Here is a 19,765-nt window from a genome sequence, read left to right on the forward strand (position 1 = left end):
TGGCGGAAAATCTGAGGGCGGAGCTTACTTGTCAAAGTTACAGATGTGTTCCCCATGAGTCAAGGAACATGTGGAAACAAGTGCCGTGAATTTTGGCCAAACGAGGCATGAGTTATGAAAAGAATTTCTATAGCGCCCCCCTTTGGCCAATTGGAGTAAGACTGCTTCCATTTGGCATGACCCTCTACTGTACTGTAAAGTGACATAAGCATATGCTGCTACATGTATGTATTAGAGGCAGAAGAAGAATTTTCACAAATCAGCAATTTTCATTTGCTCATAAAAACTATATTTGTCCGTATAGGTCCAAAGTTCACGTGTAGACGTTTTTGTGCATTTTGATCAAAGATCCTGGGAGGATCAAAATTCAAAATGGCGGGTGATCTAAAGGTCAGAGGTCAAAAGTCAGAACACGAAAGTTGTTCGGCATGAGGAGACACATTATGTGTATCAAAGTTGCATTGCCAACGGTCAAGCGGTTCATGAGCTATGCACGTTCAAAGTTTGCATTTTCAATTGAGTGCTATAGCGCCACCCTTTGGCCAATGGTCATGGGCTTCGCATGGTCACCGTTTGGCATGGCCCTCTACCAGATTACCGCGTTTCACAAAAAACGACTGCACGGTTCAGTCAGAACTGCTATTTCTGGCGGAAGAAGGAGAAGAAAAATAAACACAAAAACAATAAGTGACCAAAGTCACTTCGTGACTTCTTGGTCCCTTAAAAATAATGGTTGGACCTGTGATGTCATGGCATACTTTTTATTTGTGTTCTATTCATTTGGTCATTAAGGTCCACAGAAAGAGAGGCCCGCTCTGCTGGAAACATTGCCGCAAAAAACCCAAAACAGTTATGGCCATTTTTGTATAATGAAGCCTTTATTTTTTGACTGTGTGATGTGAACTAGGTTTCTTTTCTTTAAGTCCTCAGTAGGTTGTGTAAGCTGTCAACAAATGATTCCCAGATACACACAACATACAGTATGTGTGAACAACACCAAGTCAAGAAATGCACTCACAAAACCTTTCTAAATGATCTATGACATTATTTGTACCAAAATTTGGATTTTTGCTTTTTTACTTTAATATAAATCAACTTTGCCATGGATTATGACATCAGCCAATGTCTCATTCTTTTCAGCAATCTGTATCCAAACTCATTTTACAATGTTTTATGAGACTATCAGACCTGTGGGATTCTGTGTATCTTGCTTAGTTTGAACCTACGGTATACAGCACTTGAGTTGATTTGAGATACACTTCAGTGGTTTATACAGTACAGTGATCAATCTATGTGGTCTATAGAAGCAGTACAATAGTCTATATATGCAGTACAGTCAGTGGTTTATAGATACAGTATAATGGTATCTAGATACAGTACAGTGCTCCCATGCAGCTATAGATGCAGTACAGTGGTCTCATAAAGCCATAGATAGAGGACAGTGATGGCCGTTTTTCCCTCGCCAAAATGTTGTATAACATTTATACTTTTATAACATTGTTCACTATATCTGGGAATCATTTGACAGTCTACACAACATACTGAGCACTTTAAGTATTAGGTGTGAATACGACATAAGAAAAGAAACCTAGTTCACATCATATGGTCAAAAAATGAAGGCTTCATTATGCAAAAATGGCCATAACATTTCTTTTGCAATGTTTCTGGCAGAGCCGGCCTCTCATTCTGTGGACCTTATAATGACCAAATTGATAGAAAAAACACAAATAAAAAGTACGGCATGACATCACAGGTCTGCTCATATTTTGGGTGACTGGCTCTCTGACTATGACTGAAAGAGCCTGATTATAAGAAAGACAATGGCAGAATGGCATGAAAAGAATACACAACATTTTGAGAGCCTCTTCCTCATTGTGAAGGATTCATAGATAGAGCCTTTTGATATTTGCTAGCTGCAGCCTCATCCTTTTTGCTATTAGCTTTGTGTGTTGGAGAAAGACTCGGTCCCCATATTATTTGTGCCAATTAGCTATACTGCGTTTTCACTTCTATATCCTGTTTTTTCAGCCAGAATTCAGCTTTTTCATTAAAAATTATTTAAATACAGTTATTGATCACATTCTTTGCCAGCAAAGATTATATAATAAAGTCATTGTATAAGCTACATTAATCTATGACTCAGATATGACTGTTATTAATGACCAAACATAAACAGCAAAATGATTCAGGTGCATTTTAGAAATGAAACCACCACCACTGTGAATTTATTTTCAGGGTTATTGTTTACCGTTATCATTCCAATTTCAGGTCAGGAGAAGACCTACAAGGTGATGAAGAGGAGGGTGTTGATGGGGAAGTCGGTACCTCATTACGCAGCGTTGGAGCCACAGGGGAAGGGGCTGATGTTGGCCTCAGAGAAACCTTTTGTCTTCACGCATGTGGATGGGCTGCCCATTGAGCAGCCTCCTGCAGAACCCATGGAGACGGGCACAACAGGTGCGTCACTAATTCAAGTCCCACAGTGTCTGTAGACCAGGTTTATTCATAATGAGCCATGTGGGTCATTGACACCAACCAACCGCTAGTAAATCATTTTGACGTGTAACCAATCACTTTTTGAAGGTTGTTCACTATTCCAAGTGTCTTGTAGGCAGAAAAGAAAGTGTGTAGTAAATTAAGTCACAGATTCAATCACCCACAAGAGATTCAATCACCCACAAGAAAATGTTGCTTGTGTGCTTCTTTTCAAACGCACATCTTTATACTTGTGCGGTTAATTGCATATTTGGGATCTGGCCTGTCAAAAAGTTACGATTGTTGCACCAGCCATAGTTTTGTCATTGCTACCTGAGAAAGTATTTTCTGAAAGCTTAGACAAAACACGACAGAATTTGTTATTACCGCTTAAAGGAGAATTCCATGCTAGAAGGCTTTCTTACCTTTACTTGTAGTTGTTACAGTACGTCCCCACAAAAGAGGTCCAGGTGTTATTTTGTGTAAAAGCTCCTTATTGGCTATTCCCCTTACCATAAGCCCTAAATGAATTGCATTGAATGGAAATTGAATGAGGCTATGGGGGGTTGTGCTATTCGCTTATTTCCATCGCTCAAAATTAAAAAAAATTGTATATATCCTCTCTTCATAATGTAAATAATATCCCAAGCGGCACAGTTTACTACTTATTTCGATGGAAATGAGCGAATTAGCACAACACCCCATAGCCCCATTCAATTCCCATTCAATGCAATTCATTGAGCGCTTATGGTAGGGGAAATAGCCAATAAGGAGCTTTTGCACAAAAAACACCTGGACCTCTTTGTTGGGGACGTAACGACTACAAAGAAAGGTAAGAAAGCCTTCTAGCATGGAATTCTCCTTTAACCCATTTAGACCTGGGTTAAGCCCTACAGTATATGCTATGATAGCCAATGTACTGTACAGGCTTACGATATGTTTTGACTTTTGAGCTTATAGATCTGCCTGTTTTCACTATTTTTTTAGTGACATTTCTTTTAAAGTGTCTGACACAGTGTGAAACAATTTGCCTATAATGACATGCCCAGAATATCGATGCCAAAGTGGTTGAGGCTATTAATACATGTCATTATACAGTGGCTTCCGTTCTCAATCTTTTTCTGTAGTTTGTCATCCCACAATCTCCTTTATGCCTGAGACTCTAAAAAGACAGTATTTTTGCTCTAGAGTAGACATTCACATTTGATCTGTCACAGAGTTGAAGCAAATTAAATAGAAGTCTGTTCTGGTTCCCCCTGAGTACAACAACGCTGTCTGTCTCTCTGAAAGAATAATCAAAACACTATTTCTTTTGCACTCCATTGACACATGGCATTCACTTTTTGAATCACTTAGTATGAAGTCGCTGTCTGTCACTTCTCCCCCCATGCAGTCCCTGTACTCATTACCCTGAAAAGCAGGTTGAACACACCAGCTGATACAACGTGACCCACCGGAATGTAGTCTTAGAAACGATGAACGAGACTGTTATACTGTAAATGAAATATCTGCAAATAGAATGTGTGCTTTCAGACTTTGGCGATCTATGTCTGTGACTGTGTACATTGTAGTATAAACACAGTAACACACACTGCAGAACATCCATTTCAATGTCTTGGCTGATCTTGTGTCCATGTGTGTATGTAGCTGATGAACACTATAACAAGGTTGTTTTCTTAGTGTCTCGTAGGCTAAGTGTCTGTCTCTGTCTGTCTGTCTGTCACCATTTGCCTGTGTTTGGGGGAGGGAAGCCGGGCGGGCAGGGTGATTATTGGCACTGCACTTAATCCTGCAGGCTGAGGCTCAGGCGACACATGTCAGCAGTTAGTGTTTGGCGCGAGGAGTGTAGGACTAAGGTTGTACGTCCTCACTGGTAGGTGAGTCCGTAGCATACAACAGCAGTGAAGACACAGAAATGTGTGCAAGGAGGAATTCATTGGCATAACAAAGTTACTTGGGTAAAATGTGTTAAAAAAAGAAAGCAAAAAAGTAGACCAATCACAGTTCATGCTACATGATTGACATTGATAGGTTAAGACATTACACCATAATCCTATCTATAGATAGATAAATCAACCATTGAAACCAAGTGTGCACTGCAGTGTACCCCTCATCATTTTCTTTGGTTAAGCAAACCAACAGTTACAAAGAGGTCTTTCTTGATACCATTACCTCCCATACCTTCTATAATACAGCACGTCTGGGTTTTTTGTTTCTGACATATCAGTCCAGTTTCAAACTATTACACATTGGCAACACTCTGTTATAACTGCCTGTGCTCTCATTGCTCTGTATTTGTTGGCAGATAGGCCTGTATGTGAGATCACAGGGTTTTGTAGATAGGGTAAGAACGTTGGACCATTTGTCTCTCTGTACATTGTAGTCTTTCCATCGCTCGGGTTAGATTAACCATATGGTGGGACTGAGACTGTCCTGCATTTTATTATATGCTATTGTGGAATATACCAATATATATTAATATACCAATACACAGAATGTGTCACGACAGCACATCTATTTTAGAACATCAGATGTATTTGCGCCTCTACCCTGAGATTCGTTTCATAATTGGCCACGGCGGCATTGCCTCAAATATAGATTGCATCGGTGGCGATGCAATCTTCTTGTTATTAATCTACATTACACAAAAGCTCTCACACTCTAACCTTTCCAACATATAAGATCCATGTTAAAACCTTACCGTGCATGTTGTTGCATGGATACAGGGATATCATCATTGGCTGAGAACACAATGTGCCAATTTTCTGTGTTCCTGCTTATTTTTCAAACACGGCCATGCAAGATTTAAATAAAATGTTCTGCCTCATCAGTGAGACTCGCCAAGTGGTCAGCCAATTCCATGATCAGATATACGTGTATTAGAGACCTGCGGATGGCGGATTTAGCCGCGGTTGCTGTGGTTAACCGCAGTTTAGGTTGGATTTGGGTCATTAAAATATATTATTGGATAAACCGCGGGTGAAATAATGCGGGAAATAAATTAATAGAGCACCAAAGTCTGACGTCACTTTCAGTAGAGGGCGCCAGTATATAGGTTAATGTATTTTTTAATTTGCATTGAAATCACCATAGGGCGATTTTAGGTCGCTTCATATAAGAACTGTGTTTGAAAAATAAACCGATCATCCCAGGCTCCCAGCCTTTCTGTCAGGGGGGTGGCTGTGCGTCGTTAATGATGTCCATTCATATTTGATACAGCCAGTTTCTGGAGAAAATGGAATTACTTTGGCCGCAAAAGCCTTGAAACTACATATGAAAGCAATGTCGCTGCTAATATACGTCACACCCAGCTGTCAACACATTGCGTTCCTGAGATTCCACGTTGACGTAAGCTCAGCTGGCGGTGACTCGACTCGTACTAACCACGAAACATTAAATATCAATTAAAAAAACGTAATTAACATGTCAGTTTCTGTTGTGTGACGGGCAGCTGCAACCACCGCCTACCCGGAAATGTAAATCTCAATCCACAACCACCCGCAATCCGCGGATGGTTGCGGATTGATAAATTGGAATAATTAATTAATGCGGTCGGATAACGGGCGGATTATGAATATCCACACGCGGATTCGGGTGACAAAAAATCTCATCCGCAGGTCTCTAACGTGTATACTGTAGACCAAAAGTTATGTATGAAGATTGAATTGATTTGAATGTGAGTGAGAATGTAACTTGCGTGTGCATGGTTGTGTCCGTGTGTGTATCCTTCCGTCTGTCTGCTCTTTCCTTCCTTGCTTCCCGTAGAAAAAGTCAAAAGCCAGTGCCTTGCTTAATTTGGTCCTTTAAAGTCGGCTCTTAAATTGGTCTTTTAAAACCTGTTCCACAATCACAACATGTCATCCTGTGTGTACTCGTAATTCATCACACCCCATAGCACTGCTCTGGCTATTACCGCCTTAATAAATGACACATTCATTTGTTATTGTCTCCACCAGGCCGAAGGCATGGGGAGAGAGTATGTTTTGCTGTGTGTGTGTGTGTGTGTGTGAGTCTGTCCCTGTGTGTGTGTGTGTGTGTGTGTGTGTGTGTGTGTGTGTGTGTGTGAGTCTGTCCCTGTGTGTGTGTGTGAGTCTGTCCCTGTGTGTGTGTGTGTGTGAGTCTGTCCCTGTGTGTGAGTGTGTGTGTGTGAGTCCATCCGTGTGTGTGTGTGTGTGTGTGTGTGTGTGTGTGTGTGAGTCCATCCGTGTGTGAGTCAGTCCGTCCGTCCGTGTGTGAGTGTGTGTGTCCGTCCGTCTGTGTACAGCTAATCTCCGGCACTGTTAACCCGGTCGATGCATTTTTGAATAGGGCTTAAAGGTGTAGTTCACCCCCAAAAAGACTTCTTTTCTATCGATTACACACCCCAAGAATCCTTGAATTCATGGATTTTGTTTTGTTTTTGTTGCATTCCTAAGCCAATCATTTGATAACTGGCTGCGCAGAGGCCTATCAATGAATTCAAGTCTCCATGTGGTGAGTAATCGATAGAAATTTTTGTAACAAAACACCGTTAATCAGTGGTCTAGGTCGGCTTCTCAAAAAATACAAATCAATATCGGACCCAAAAATTACTCTAGTCATAATAGGTCCTGAGATAATGAACTCTTGAGTGTCACTTTCACGAAAAGCTCAAAATATGTTGAAATGGACTGAAAGTCTTTGATGGTTAATCAGAGTTAAATATTCTATGTAACTTCTGGCACTGAAATATGCTGAAGAGGCAAGTCGTTCCTCAACCACGGCAGTTGAATTTGGGTTGATAAGCTTAACTGTGAGTGTGAGCCAGGGCCCTTGGAAACGAAATTAAATTATCATAATTCGTTCTCCAATATTCTCACATTCACCATGTTATTATTTATTCGCGGATTGTATTGCATGTTTTATGTATGACCCTGCAACAGATGGTGAGCTATAAAACAAGAATGTCATTAACGTTATTGCCATGCATTCCCCCCTCTCACCGTTCATTCAGATCCCATTTATTTCTGGCAGCAGACGGCCGAGGATGTCATAGTGTCTGTACGCATGCCGCAGGGCATCACCAAAGACCAGGTGCAGTTCAAGCTGACCGCAGAGAGACTGAGGGTGGGAGTGCAGGGATTTCCCCCCTTGCTAGAGGGCCAGCTTCACGCACCCGTGGACATGGAGGCCAGCACTTGGATTATCAAAGATGATAAAAGGTTGGCGACTTTACCCTCCCTCCCCCACCAAGTGGGGTGTTCTCCTGTTTCTGTTGTGCTTTCGAGCACCCTGAGAAGGCGAGAAGGCGAGGTGGTACAGTCACTTAATTGCCAAACGTACACTTTGTCTCTCCCAGAGAGTGGTTGGGTTTAGGAAATGTTTAGAAAGCCTTGCATGGGAACCCACAATGGAGCAATCCAGAAAAAACGTTTTCCGTATGATCAGTAAATGTGGTTCCAAGTGATACGTAATTTTCCAAGCATCAAGGTTAGATTGATTGAATACTTATCGTTTGCAAAAAAAGCACAGGAATGTACAATTTAATACAAGGTCTGCTAAGAGGATTTTATGCCCAAGAAAGCCTATGGTTTGTTTCCATTGGGGTCCTTTGTACTACAGTACATTCATCGAAAAAAGGTGAGCCAATATGTGGCCCTTCAATCCATACCTCATTCATATAATAATTAATTTATCTGTATATTTATTCATGCCCTCGTAGAAAGCACTCTTATCTCCCACGCTGTCCAGTCCTCACTGCCGTGCTTCTACTCAGACAATTCTGTTATTGTTCCGAATCCTATAAAAACATGTTGCATAACATGTTTTCACACTACGTTTCTAAGACAACTTGTCGTGGCAATAAGCTCTTGCCAAATATGCGTTTGTGATTCTGTATGTCTGCATTTGAATAGAGTTGAGCCTCGCACGATGGTGTCACTCACTGAAAATAAGTAACTTGAAAATCAGTTTTCAGTGAGCAAAGGTTTTAAATTTGGCTTAGAATTCAAATTTCCTTCCTTTTTTATTGCTCTGTCTGTCTGTCTGTCTGTCTGTCTGTCTGTCTGTCTGTCTGTCTGTCTGTCTGTCTCTTCTCTGGTTCTCTGGCTGATGTGTGCGTGTGTGCGACTTAAAATGTGTCTTTCTCTCCAGCCTGGAGGTGACACTTCAGAAGCGTGACGAAGGGCCCATGTGGACCGAGCTGGTGTTGGGAGACAGGAGAGGAGAGTACTTGGTGAGCGAGGAACAGGCAGCCCTCATCCAGGAGAGACTAACTCACCTCACCACAGAAGACCTGGTGAGATTTTATATTTTCACAATGGTTTTTTTGTTTTGCACTTTTCCCAATTTCCTCCCCAATTTAGTACAGTGGTTCTGGTTACACCAAAGCTCCACTGCCGCCATCGGGCATGTGTCAGCGTTGTGTCGTCGTCAATGCGGGGAATGTTTCCATTTGAATCAATGAAGGGTGCTCCAATGTCGATGGTTGCGTCTGGACGGCATCACCTATTCGCCCCGGTTCATTTTCTGATGCCGTCCAAACGCAACGCAACACACTCAGTGGCGCCCCAACCTTACTGGACCAAACAAATATTTTTTTTTTAATATTTTGGCTAGATGCACTAGATCTGCTATTTTTGAAAAGAAAATTAAAAATGTGTGCAAATCTTTGAATATACAAATCAAATTCATATAATTTTGGGGGTAACTCAGAATACTGTTAGGATATAGAAGACATTTATAGAATCAGCCTCAGGTCAAATCAAGCCTCTCCTCTCCTCTCCTCTCCTCTCCTCTCCTCTCCTCTCCTCTCCTCTCCAGAATAGTAACCCGGACAAAGAGAAGCCCCCCTGTAACTCCCAGGAGCTGGAGGACTGTGATGGCTTCCCTGAGGATGGCTCCAGCCTCGCTTACTTTGACGGAGAATCACTCAAGCCCACTCAAGTGGTGAGTAAGATACCTTGTACAGCACCGTGAATCCATCACCATCCATTGACCAAGACCCTTCTTGCAGACAGCTAATGCCGCCTCTCGATGTACAAACCCACAGTACGTACATTCGTACAGACATGCCACAGTGAATGAAACAAGGGTCCTTGGGTTTTTGAGAGGCGCTATAATTATAAATTAAAGTTGTAATTTGTTATAAACAGCCTTGTCCTTTCACCACCCACTCAACTAATAAGCCATGCAGAAGTGACCAAAGCCTTCCAAATTTAGTAATAATAGTAGTAGTAGTAGTAAGTAAGTAGTAATAGTATATACACTAGAAAGAGAGTTTTGTGTGACATGCTCATTCAACAAAGTATACAAAGTAAAGTATTAGTATTAGCTTATTAGAAATCATTTTTTTTACGAATTTCAACCTGGCATTCCAATTTGTCATATTTTGAAAATAGCAAAGATAACAGATCGACTAACTCACAACATATTACAAATATATATATAGGGCAAATAATCGTATTTCCTTTTTTTTTAAACTTATAAATATACGTATATTAGTATATGGTTAATACCTCATCCGCATGACAGATTGTCTCAAGTGTGAGTCATTGAGTGGGTGAACAGGGTGTCAAATCTACTCCAAGTCCAGATTCTCATTTTTCTTTTGAACGTTGACAGTTCCAGATTTGTGTCGTATTACTCATGCAGCACAGCTGACTCACGTCACCTCACTTTGGGTTTGACAGGAGAGGGAAACAGATTTGTGGACTGGCTGCCAGAGATGATGCAACCAGTGACCACACAATCTCATAAAACCCTGTTGAGAGGGGTTTGTCATTGTCTCCACCAGGCCGAAGGCATGGGGAGAGAGTATGTTTTGCACTCCGTCCGTGTGTGCGTCCGTCCGTCCTTCCTTCCGTCCGTCTGTTACCAGCTAATCTCCGGCACCGTTGGCCCGATCCATGCCAAACTTTACACACACACTCTCTGGATGCCAACGACGAACCTCTGCCCCAAATATTCCTCAACGGCCTGTTATAGCGCCACCATGAGGCCGATTTAGGCAAAACACATTTCTGTAGATTACTCGTACACATTTTATCCATACATCACACAATTCGGTATACACTTTCTCCATAGTCATGTGATCAACACGGATCTGCACCATTTCCCATCTTCCTTCCTGATTGGCTAAGATTCGCTTCCAAAGCTCACATGATTGGTCCGTTTTGAACAAAATGCCACAAATCACAAACACAGTGTGCAATTTCCGTGAAATTATACACGCACATTTCCACTAGGCTGAGGATGACACAATTTATTTTCCAAACCAGCCTCATGGTGGCGCTATAACAGGGCAATTCCTGTTTTTACCTATAACTGCATCGATCTGTGTACAACTTTGTATGCGCACTCCCTAGAGGCCATGGAAAAACCTTTTCCCTGCATCCCTCCACATCTGCCGGTTATAGCGCCACCATGAGGCCGATTTCTGCAAAACACATTGTTTATATTAGTCGCACAGATTTCATCCAAATCTCATGCAAATCGGTATACATGATCTCTGTAGTCATGTGATCAAGACGAGTCTGTTTGATTTCTCAGATTCTACACTGATTGGCTAAGATTGCCTTCCAAAGTCTTCAGGAGTGGCCCGTTTTGTACAAAATGCTGCACATGTCCTGCTCATCCAGAATTCTATCCTCAGAGATGCTATGAGTGATCTGGCTCTGCATTTCCTCAACAAAATGAAGAAAATTGTTGCAAAAAACAAACAAACATGTTATCACTCCTAAACATTTTGCCAAACATCACACACACTCCTATCCTCCTGGTGGAGACCTGTGCCCAGAAGGGCACTTTTTCTAGTTTGTCATTGTTTTGAAATTGAAATATTGGATATCTCTCCTTACAAAAGAAACAATCTGTTGAGGTTTCAATGTGTGTTACACAATGCTTTGGCTCTGGGGGCTTCTAGGGTCAAGTTCTAAGCAGTCGTTTTGGTCTTTTTCTTTTTTGAGGTATTAAAAAGGTCTTACAAGTCCTGTCCTGTCTCTTCACCCCCAACAATAAATATGTGGGGACTTGAACCACATGTTGAGAACCACTGTGTTATACTGCGTTCACAAGGGCAGACGCAAAGACGCAGTCTGCCATTCATTGACAATGGAAGCCAGCGGCGTGAAGCTACGAAGCAAATCCGGCACTTGTAGCTATTGCAAAAGCTACAACAGCTACAAATACACTATGTAGCTTTGCATCTTTTGCATCTGCCCGTGTAAACACAGCATTAGAGGGTGGGAAGCCGGCAGAGGAGTGTTCTCTGTCGCTGCACTATAGCAACACCTACAGGTTGGTCGAGGCACCTATTCAGCAGGTGGCAGAACTGAGTGGGATAGCATGTTCCTACCATCATCATCATCATCATCATCATCCTAGAATTCACTCAATGTCTGTCTGAGTGAGTGAACGTCTGAGTGAATGAATGTCTGAAACACTGTCGTAGCTACTCACTGCCTGCACCAATCGCTCCGACTTTTCACACAGACATTGACCATAATATTATGGAGCCCTTTTTTCAAAAACTGAATCCATTCTCTTTGGATCTAATAGTAATCTCAGCAAGGCAAATGGCTTCTTGGTTAGAGTGGGTGACAATGTTATCACACGTAAAGATGAAATTACCTACCTAGGTTCCATCCTGGAGGAGGCTAATCTTTCCGGTGCTAAAATGGCCACCAACGTAATCAAAAAAGTCAACCAAAGAACAAGATTCCTTTACAGGATCTCCTCACTGGTCAACAAAAACACGTTGAAGACCTTAACAGGAGCCCTCGTACAAGGTGTCTTTGACTATGCACCTCCTGGTACCACAGCACCTCAAAGGTCCTTCAAACTAGGCTCCAGACTTCCCAAAACAAACTGGTCAGGCTCCTACTTGGTCTCACCCCCCGAACCCACCTCACCCCTGCCCACTTTGACAGGCTGGAATGGCTTAGGGTCGACGACAGAGTACAGCATCTTGCAATGGGTCTGGTCCACAACATTCGATACACCACCAAGATACCCATGTACCTGTCTAGATACTTCCTTAATGTTAACGAAGTCCACACCCACAACACCAGAGGAAGTGCAACGAACCATGTACAACCCAGATTCGGCACAAACAAGGGACTACATTTTTTTCGCTCCTATGCCACCAAAATGTGGACGTTCATTAAGACATGCAAATCCCTTGACTCCTTCAAAACCGCTCTCAAAGGCCACCTACGGGCGGCTGCAATTCGAAACTGGCCCCCGTAAAATCTGAATCCCCCCCCCACTGCCCACCCTTTTTTCCCCTCACTGTATGTGTTTCTTTTCCCTTACCTCCCTTATGATGAATTCCTGTTCTGTTCTTTGGCTATATAGAAGTGTATTTGTACGTCTCTAAATGTTTTGATGAATTGAACAAGGTGGACCCTCTTGTAAACAAGTGTAATGCTTAATTGGGTCGTCCACTCACAGTTAACAGTCTTTGTATTGAGTTTGTGCTTGAAATGTACTGTAATTCTGCAAACTGTTAATACATATTTCAATCAATCAATCAAAAGCTATAGCATTTAGTATGGCAGTATGGCTTTTGAAAGCTGACATCTGATCAACCACAGAGTCAGCTAGGCATGTAGACGGGACACAGAGTAGTGACTGCTTAAAAGGACCACCTGATTGAATGTGGGGTGAGTACCACCTGATTGAATGTGGGCGTGAGTAAAATAAAAATATATTGCATGGATGTACCTGGGACGTATCCTCAGTGATGTATCCCAAGGTCATCAGGGTTTCGGGTCTCCCAACATCATACCCCCTCACTCAGGTGACCCAGCCGGGGTGATGAAGTCCTGACTTACGTCCCAGTAGCTACCCTCGATCAGTCCCATTAGGGAAAACCATGGCCACACAATCCGCTCCTCCTGAACTACTCTGCCTTTTCATTTGAGGCAAATGTTCCCCCTGGAATAGGGATGCAAGGGTTAAAAGTGTGTAAAACATTTACAAAGTTTTAGCTACTCCAGGGGGAGGGCCCCCTGTATTAGTACCTCTGAGGACCCCCTACGGGTCCCGGACCCCATGTTGAAGACCAAGTCTCTACATTGCAATTACCCTCAAATTCCTCAAGCTCATCCTTGATTCATTAGCATTAACCAGCTGCACTCTTCTTCCTGTTTTGTTCATTCACTCAAAACATTCAACCACTTTTGAGTTACTTGCTGGAGAATTTCCCATCGCAATGTTGAAGCATTGCATGGCTTTGCACAACGACAGGCTGATAATGACCCATGTACAATGTCTCAGCCCATGGCCTGAAACGTTGGCTTGGTGTACCTGCAACAGATAATTAAGACCAACGCCAAGCAGCCACTCAGATGTGCACTCAGAACATGTATGTACTGTATGTTTGCACACATACTGTAGTCAGTGTGCACCGGTTAACCAATGACCTTTATTATCCCACTTTCTACTTGTGTAATTCCGTCTCCCACTTAGGAAAATGGCATATCCAAAAGGACGTTATCTTGACCTTTCTTAAAAGCACTCAGGTTAATAGTGATCCACTCTTGCCACTCGGAGACCTTGTGATCTGCTCTTCTCAGCTTCCTGTCCAAAGTGGCGAAATGGAACATTTTCTTTGTGATCCTCAGAGAAACGACACGATGACTCAGATCCCCACTGACTGTATCTGTAATGGCCTTACAATTACTCACAGATGTATACAGGTGAAAATTGAGTTTCATATGAAGACGATATCTATGTGGGGGATAAATTACTACAACTTTTACAAACTGAAAGCTTTACACCAGAAAGCTTTACTGTGATTAACACGAATCCTACTGCACATTGTCGGAAAGTGCGCTTCGTTTGGCAGGTGTGAAGCCTTATTCGAATCCTAATGCACATCAAAGATCCGCATTCTACTAAAAAAAAACAGGGGTTATGCTTCGCTTCCAATCGCACTTGATTTCGATTCGGTGCAGGTGTGAATGCAATCCGCAGCAAATAAAGGAAATGAAGCAAACAATGTGGGTGGGTGAGGAGCTAAACACAGTTGGAGAAGGCATATTTTACGCAGCGCAAAGATGTCCCGTTACCGTGGATAGACGTGGTCGAAGGAGGAGACCGAATATTAGTAGCCTACATTAGGCTACATTAGTAGCCTACATTAATCAATTTCTTAAGGAAAAACATAAAAACACTGCAGTGTAGCCTACAGAATATTCTGTCTGTTTGTGCATAAACATGGAGTTCTGTCACTGTGTGGGGAGTAGGGACTTTCTTCATCCCGATAAACTTAGTCCTTACTAATTTGTTATTAGTATGGACATTTTCCTCTTGAACCCATGCGTCCCTATCCTGGGCATGTAATAATATGTGAACATTCTGAAAAAATAGCAGATTTACAAGCTCACAAATAAATCCGATGGCAAGGAAAGAGAGCAGCTGCCCTTATTGGCGACCTGAGGGAAGTGCTGAATCTAATGACAAGCTGGGAGACAGGGTTATTCAGGGTATTTCAGCTGTTTCATCACTAGCCTGGTTAATAAACCAGACCGAATCAGCCGTTGGCAAAAAACAATGTTGTGTGATATTAGTCTGGCTTATTAGCCAGGCTATTTCATCACCACACTGATGAAGGTTGGATAGCCGAAACGTTTGTCCTTATTTGTTCAAATATCAAATCAACTATTTGAACTGCAGTCTTGGTGTGTGCGACCCACTACCTTTATTTTGAGCTGTTTCATCACTGACATCTAGCCCCTGTGTATCTACTGACATCTAGCCCCTGTGTAGCTGTTTCATCACTGACATCTAGCCCCTGTGTAATAGTGTGTATCGATGCATCTGTGTTCGCTTCCCTCTAATGCCTGCCTCTCTGCCTCTCTTCCCATCACACATTCTACATGCACACAAATTCACACACACGCATGTACGCAGCATGCATGTGTGCACACACAGACACTTGCCCCATCTCTGATAAGAATGTTCAGTTGCTTAAGAACATTGTTTTATGACCACTTCTGTTGCTGATGACATTCTAAGATGGTGCTTTTGTTCTCTGTCCCCTTTTTGTATTTTCTGTTTAGCTCATCTCGCTCTGATTGAAATCTTGCCTTTGCACAACTATACTATATGCCCTATTGTATGTGAAGAATGAGAAGGAACCATGATATTCTGGTTTCTGCAGATGAACCCAATTCTGTTCCGTTACTTCCTTTCTTTAGTGGTTAGTGGTTACCCCTTGCCTTTTTGCTTGTTAGATAAAATTCCTCTACTTCTCTGTCAAAACTCTCTGGAGACTCCCTGGGAAATATTTTCACTACTATGTTTAGGCACCCATTATTCTCAAGCCACAGAATTTCTGGGATTCATGATCTAATGATGTAATTTTCTGAGACCCACGTCAGTAGTGATAGTACATTTGCATGGGGCCGGCAGTGGCTCGTGGGTAGAGTAGCCGGTAGAGCAGCCGGATAGGAACCATGAGGTTCCCAGTTCGATCCCGGGCTCCCCCAGATTTTGTGTCAAAGTGTCCTTGAGAAAGACGCTGAACCCCTAATTGCTCTCGATGTGCAGGTTGGGGCCTTGCATGGTTTCCTCTGCCATCGGTGTGTGAATGGGTGAATGTAATGCACAATCTATGTAAAGCGCCTTGGATAAAGGCGCTATATAAATGCATCATTTACCATTTTGCATAGATATTTGCTCTATGGTTTGTTTTTTGCGCTTTGCTGTGAAGCGCATTGAGCCTATATTATACATGATACAAATAATTTGTTTGATTTGATATGGCTGACTCGCTACACTGTATAGTCCAAGTTATCTGGGCTCAAATGTATATATATGCTATGATATATATTCAAGACATTCTGAAAGAAATACAAAGTATGCATTTCACCACTGCCAATAATGTGGCCATTAGATGTCCTTGTTTAATATTTGCATTATTGATTAACAGGACTACTGCGTAACCTGCATTCCCCGCTATTTAATCAAATATTCTACGCTGCCTAGATTGTTTTATTACCTTTGCAGCATACGCCGAAGTATTTTCTCTTTTGATCTGTGAAAAACCGCTAGTAAACACTCCCAGCATTTGTTATTGAGCCCACATAAAAGCCACTTCCTTGATCCGGGTCACAGACGAAGAGCAAAGCGAGCCAAGATTGTCCCTACCCCTTGCATTTGGCTCAATTTCCCAGAAGCCCTAGCAGCCCAGAGCATGGGTTGATTTCCGGTTTCGTCATCATAACGTGACGGCCTCGTCACCAGGTCCGCGACAAAGCCTCAGTTTCTTTTTAATTATTAAAATACGACGTATTAAACACATAAAACAAATAGCGGGTTTAGCGTATTACTTACAGTGCTAGCATTTCTTGAAAAATTAGGATCTAATTCATGCCAGCATTTTTTCCAGTCGAGCTTTTGAAAAGCCACATTTCCAGTCTACCGGAAGTAGTATTAACCTAGCAAGCTGAACGGACAGGCCTTGTTTACAATATGAATCCAACCAGCCAGCATTATGGCTCGATCGATCGAATGCACTATAAAAGCGCAATTGCCATTAATCAACGGCAATGGCGGTAAGCGTAGTGTAAAAAAATAGGCTTCAATTGACCTAGATGTACGGCAATGGCGCTGAAAGAATAAAGCAGAGTTGATCGTTTGATTAAACAATTTAAAGCCCTCAAAGTGTTAATGAATTGATATCTGCTTAACCACTTGAACCCCAACGTACCTATTCTGGCCATAGTACATAAACATTCAGCGAAAATATCAGAATGCTATTGTCATCGAAGAGATTTGTTGTAGAGTGAAAAAGGAGAGTTCCTGGCAGACCGTTGTTAACAAAGTACAGTATAGGGTTTAAGTGGTTAATGTATTGCATTTGTACTTGTACTGTTGTATTCATCATCGGGATGCTGTGGTTTTGGTTAAACTTTAACCAATTCTGACCATTCTGAGTTCTGACAAATCCTTTAACCGTTAAAGGATTTGTCAGAACTCAGAATGGTCACCATTAGATTCTCAATGATCGGCCGATATTCACTCCAAATGACTCGGATCAGTGATCAGCAATTTACCCGATCTGGAGAAACCAATCTTTTATACCATTTAAGTGGTATAAAGGTCAATCAGATATATATTATAATATCGTTTTGCATCTTTGTGACAGGCCTAAACATTCTCCCCTTCCTCCCCGCACACAGCAACAGTTTTGACATATAATCATTTTGAAATATTCAAATTTTCCACTTACACACAAGATCGGTATCGGCCAATCGTGAGAAAAACAATCGGTGATCGGGATCAGTCCCTAAACACCCGATCGGAGCACCTCTAATTGCCTCAACAAAAATCAAATCATTTAAAAATATTCTACTTTATTAAGTTGATCGGGGTAAGCACAAGCTTAATGCCTAAAATGCTACATGGAGAAAGTCAATTATAACTTTATTTTTTCTATACTTTTCATCCTACGATTTTGCAACCCATTTTTTCACCCAGTGTCAATTATCTAATGTAATCCTGGGCGCTACACTTCCTCTGCCAACCTGGGGGGGGGCAGCGGACTGACCTCATGCTTCCTTCTACGTATGTATGAGGAGTCTAAGCTGCTTCTTTCCACCTGACAGGGGGGAGTTTCTCCCGTTGGACGTAGTGCGTGGAAGGAACACGTCATTCCGACCAGTTCCTTTCCCCTCCATCAGGCGCCCCAGCTGGCCAGGGGGAGGTACTTTAGAGACCAGGATTATGTTTTTTTTGTGAGGGTACCTACCCTAGGGGACACCAAGGGGCCAGTGAGGCTATTCAACGTTGAGGCACTCGGCCCTAGTGGTAGGAGGAGGGACTACAGGCGGACCCGTGGATTCATGACCGGGAAACCCCGTGCAGCTGGGCTTTAACATTGAGCGCTCGGTTGCACTTCCGCATTTGACCACCAAAATTTGGTGGTCAAATGCGGAACTAGACGTTCTGAGACGGTACTTCCGGCAGTCTTCCGGGTGCTTCAAAACGCCACTGAGCAACTTCCACTGACATGAATAGCTGGGGGGGCGGAGCTTCGTGCCAGTCCAGTCTCTATCCTTTTATATACTCTATGGGGGACACGGGGAGAACATGCAAACTCTACATAGAAAGGCTCTTTCGCCAACCCTGCCTCGGGTATGGGCACTGATGAGGAGAAGAGGGAGGAGAGAACACGCCCGCAGCGTCCCCAGCGGGAATCGACGTCCCCAGCAGGAATCGAACCCAGGACCTTCTAGCTGTGAGGCGACAGCACTACCAACTGTGCCACCAGTACATTTTAACTTAACTATAATTAATTAAAATAACTAATTATATAATTTTAGAGAGAGGCTTTCACTATCATCTTTGTCAGATTGTACTTAGATTGACATGGTCAAATTACTAAAGTGCACTTGTTGTGTTATCTGCAGCATGAGGCTAAGCTTCCAGTTAGAACAGCGTGTTGGCCCAGCTCATTTAAGGAACCTCTTTCATCGCCATGGCAACACATGTTGAACGGATAACATGAGAGTTCGGATTTGTTTTTATTAGATTCTGTTTCTCACTGGTTTTTCGTTGGTCTGGGAGATTATGATAGTTCAGATTTTACCATACAATATCCCTGATACTCATACGTGTTATTTATTGGGTTTTTTGTGGCTCATCACAAAATATTGACCATAGCAATCATGTGCAACTTTGGCACTCTCGTGAGCATGAGAGTAGCTGGAGGGATGGCTTGTTAAATGCTTGTCAGCATGCAGAACAATGTCTGCCTGAAGCCTGATAGATGTCATAATGACATACCTGAATACAATAAAGCTGTCTCAAGCAAAAATGTTAGATTCAGCGACTGTTGGTTGGATGTGGGCTGCTTTCAAGTAGTCTTGGTGGTTGCAGTGAATTGTCCGATGTCGAGGAGTGACATAGACGTCATTATTGCCATGTTCACTCTATGTGAAACAAATGATGGCAGGTTGAAACAGCATTGAGTTGACCTAGGAACACATTTATAATAGTAGTAATCAGAACAGGGTCAGAACGGAAAACGAGATGCATTGCAGTTAATTGCTATTCAGTAAAAACATTTCTACTTAATCGCCTTGCTGATTTGAGGTTGATGATGAAGAGACGCTCAACATGGAGAGATATACGTACATCTCTGTGTGTGTCCCTAACAGTACCTGTGTGGGAGCAGTATACAATCTGAATTTATTGTCACATCACAGGTTTGGGTGAAATTAGTTTTCGTGCAGTTCTATTATATTGTTATTTCCATAGAAGGAAAAAAGAGAAAGGGAAGAAGAAAGGGGGAGGGCAAGGGGGAAAAGAGATCAATCAA

The 19,765-nt window shown here is 42.3% G+C and overlaps 1 protein-coding gene across 1 annotated transcript in view; it reads left to right on the forward strand.

Annotated features, from left to right (window-relative positions):
* Positions 1–19,765, forward strand: part of nudcd1 (NudC domain containing 1) — a 33,720-nt gene that overhangs the window by 10,055 nt on the left and 3,900 nt on the right. Inside the window, exons 5-8 of the mRNA XM_079523079.1 lie at positions 2,269–2,457; positions 7,448–7,655; positions 8,587–8,731; positions 9,256–9,381. Of these exons, the coding sequence (XP_079379205.1) occupies positions 2,269–2,457; positions 7,448–7,655; positions 8,587–8,731; positions 9,256–9,381 (668 nt within the window). The remainder of the gene's footprint in view (positions 1–2,268; positions 2,458–7,447; positions 7,656–8,586; positions 8,732–9,255; positions 9,382–19,765) is intronic.

This window comes from Electrona antarctica, assembly GCF_951216825.1.
Source record: "Electrona antarctica genome assembly, chromosome: 15".
NCBI classification, from domain to species: Eukaryota; Metazoa; Chordata; class Actinopteri; order Myctophiformes; family Myctophidae; genus Electrona; species Electrona antarctica.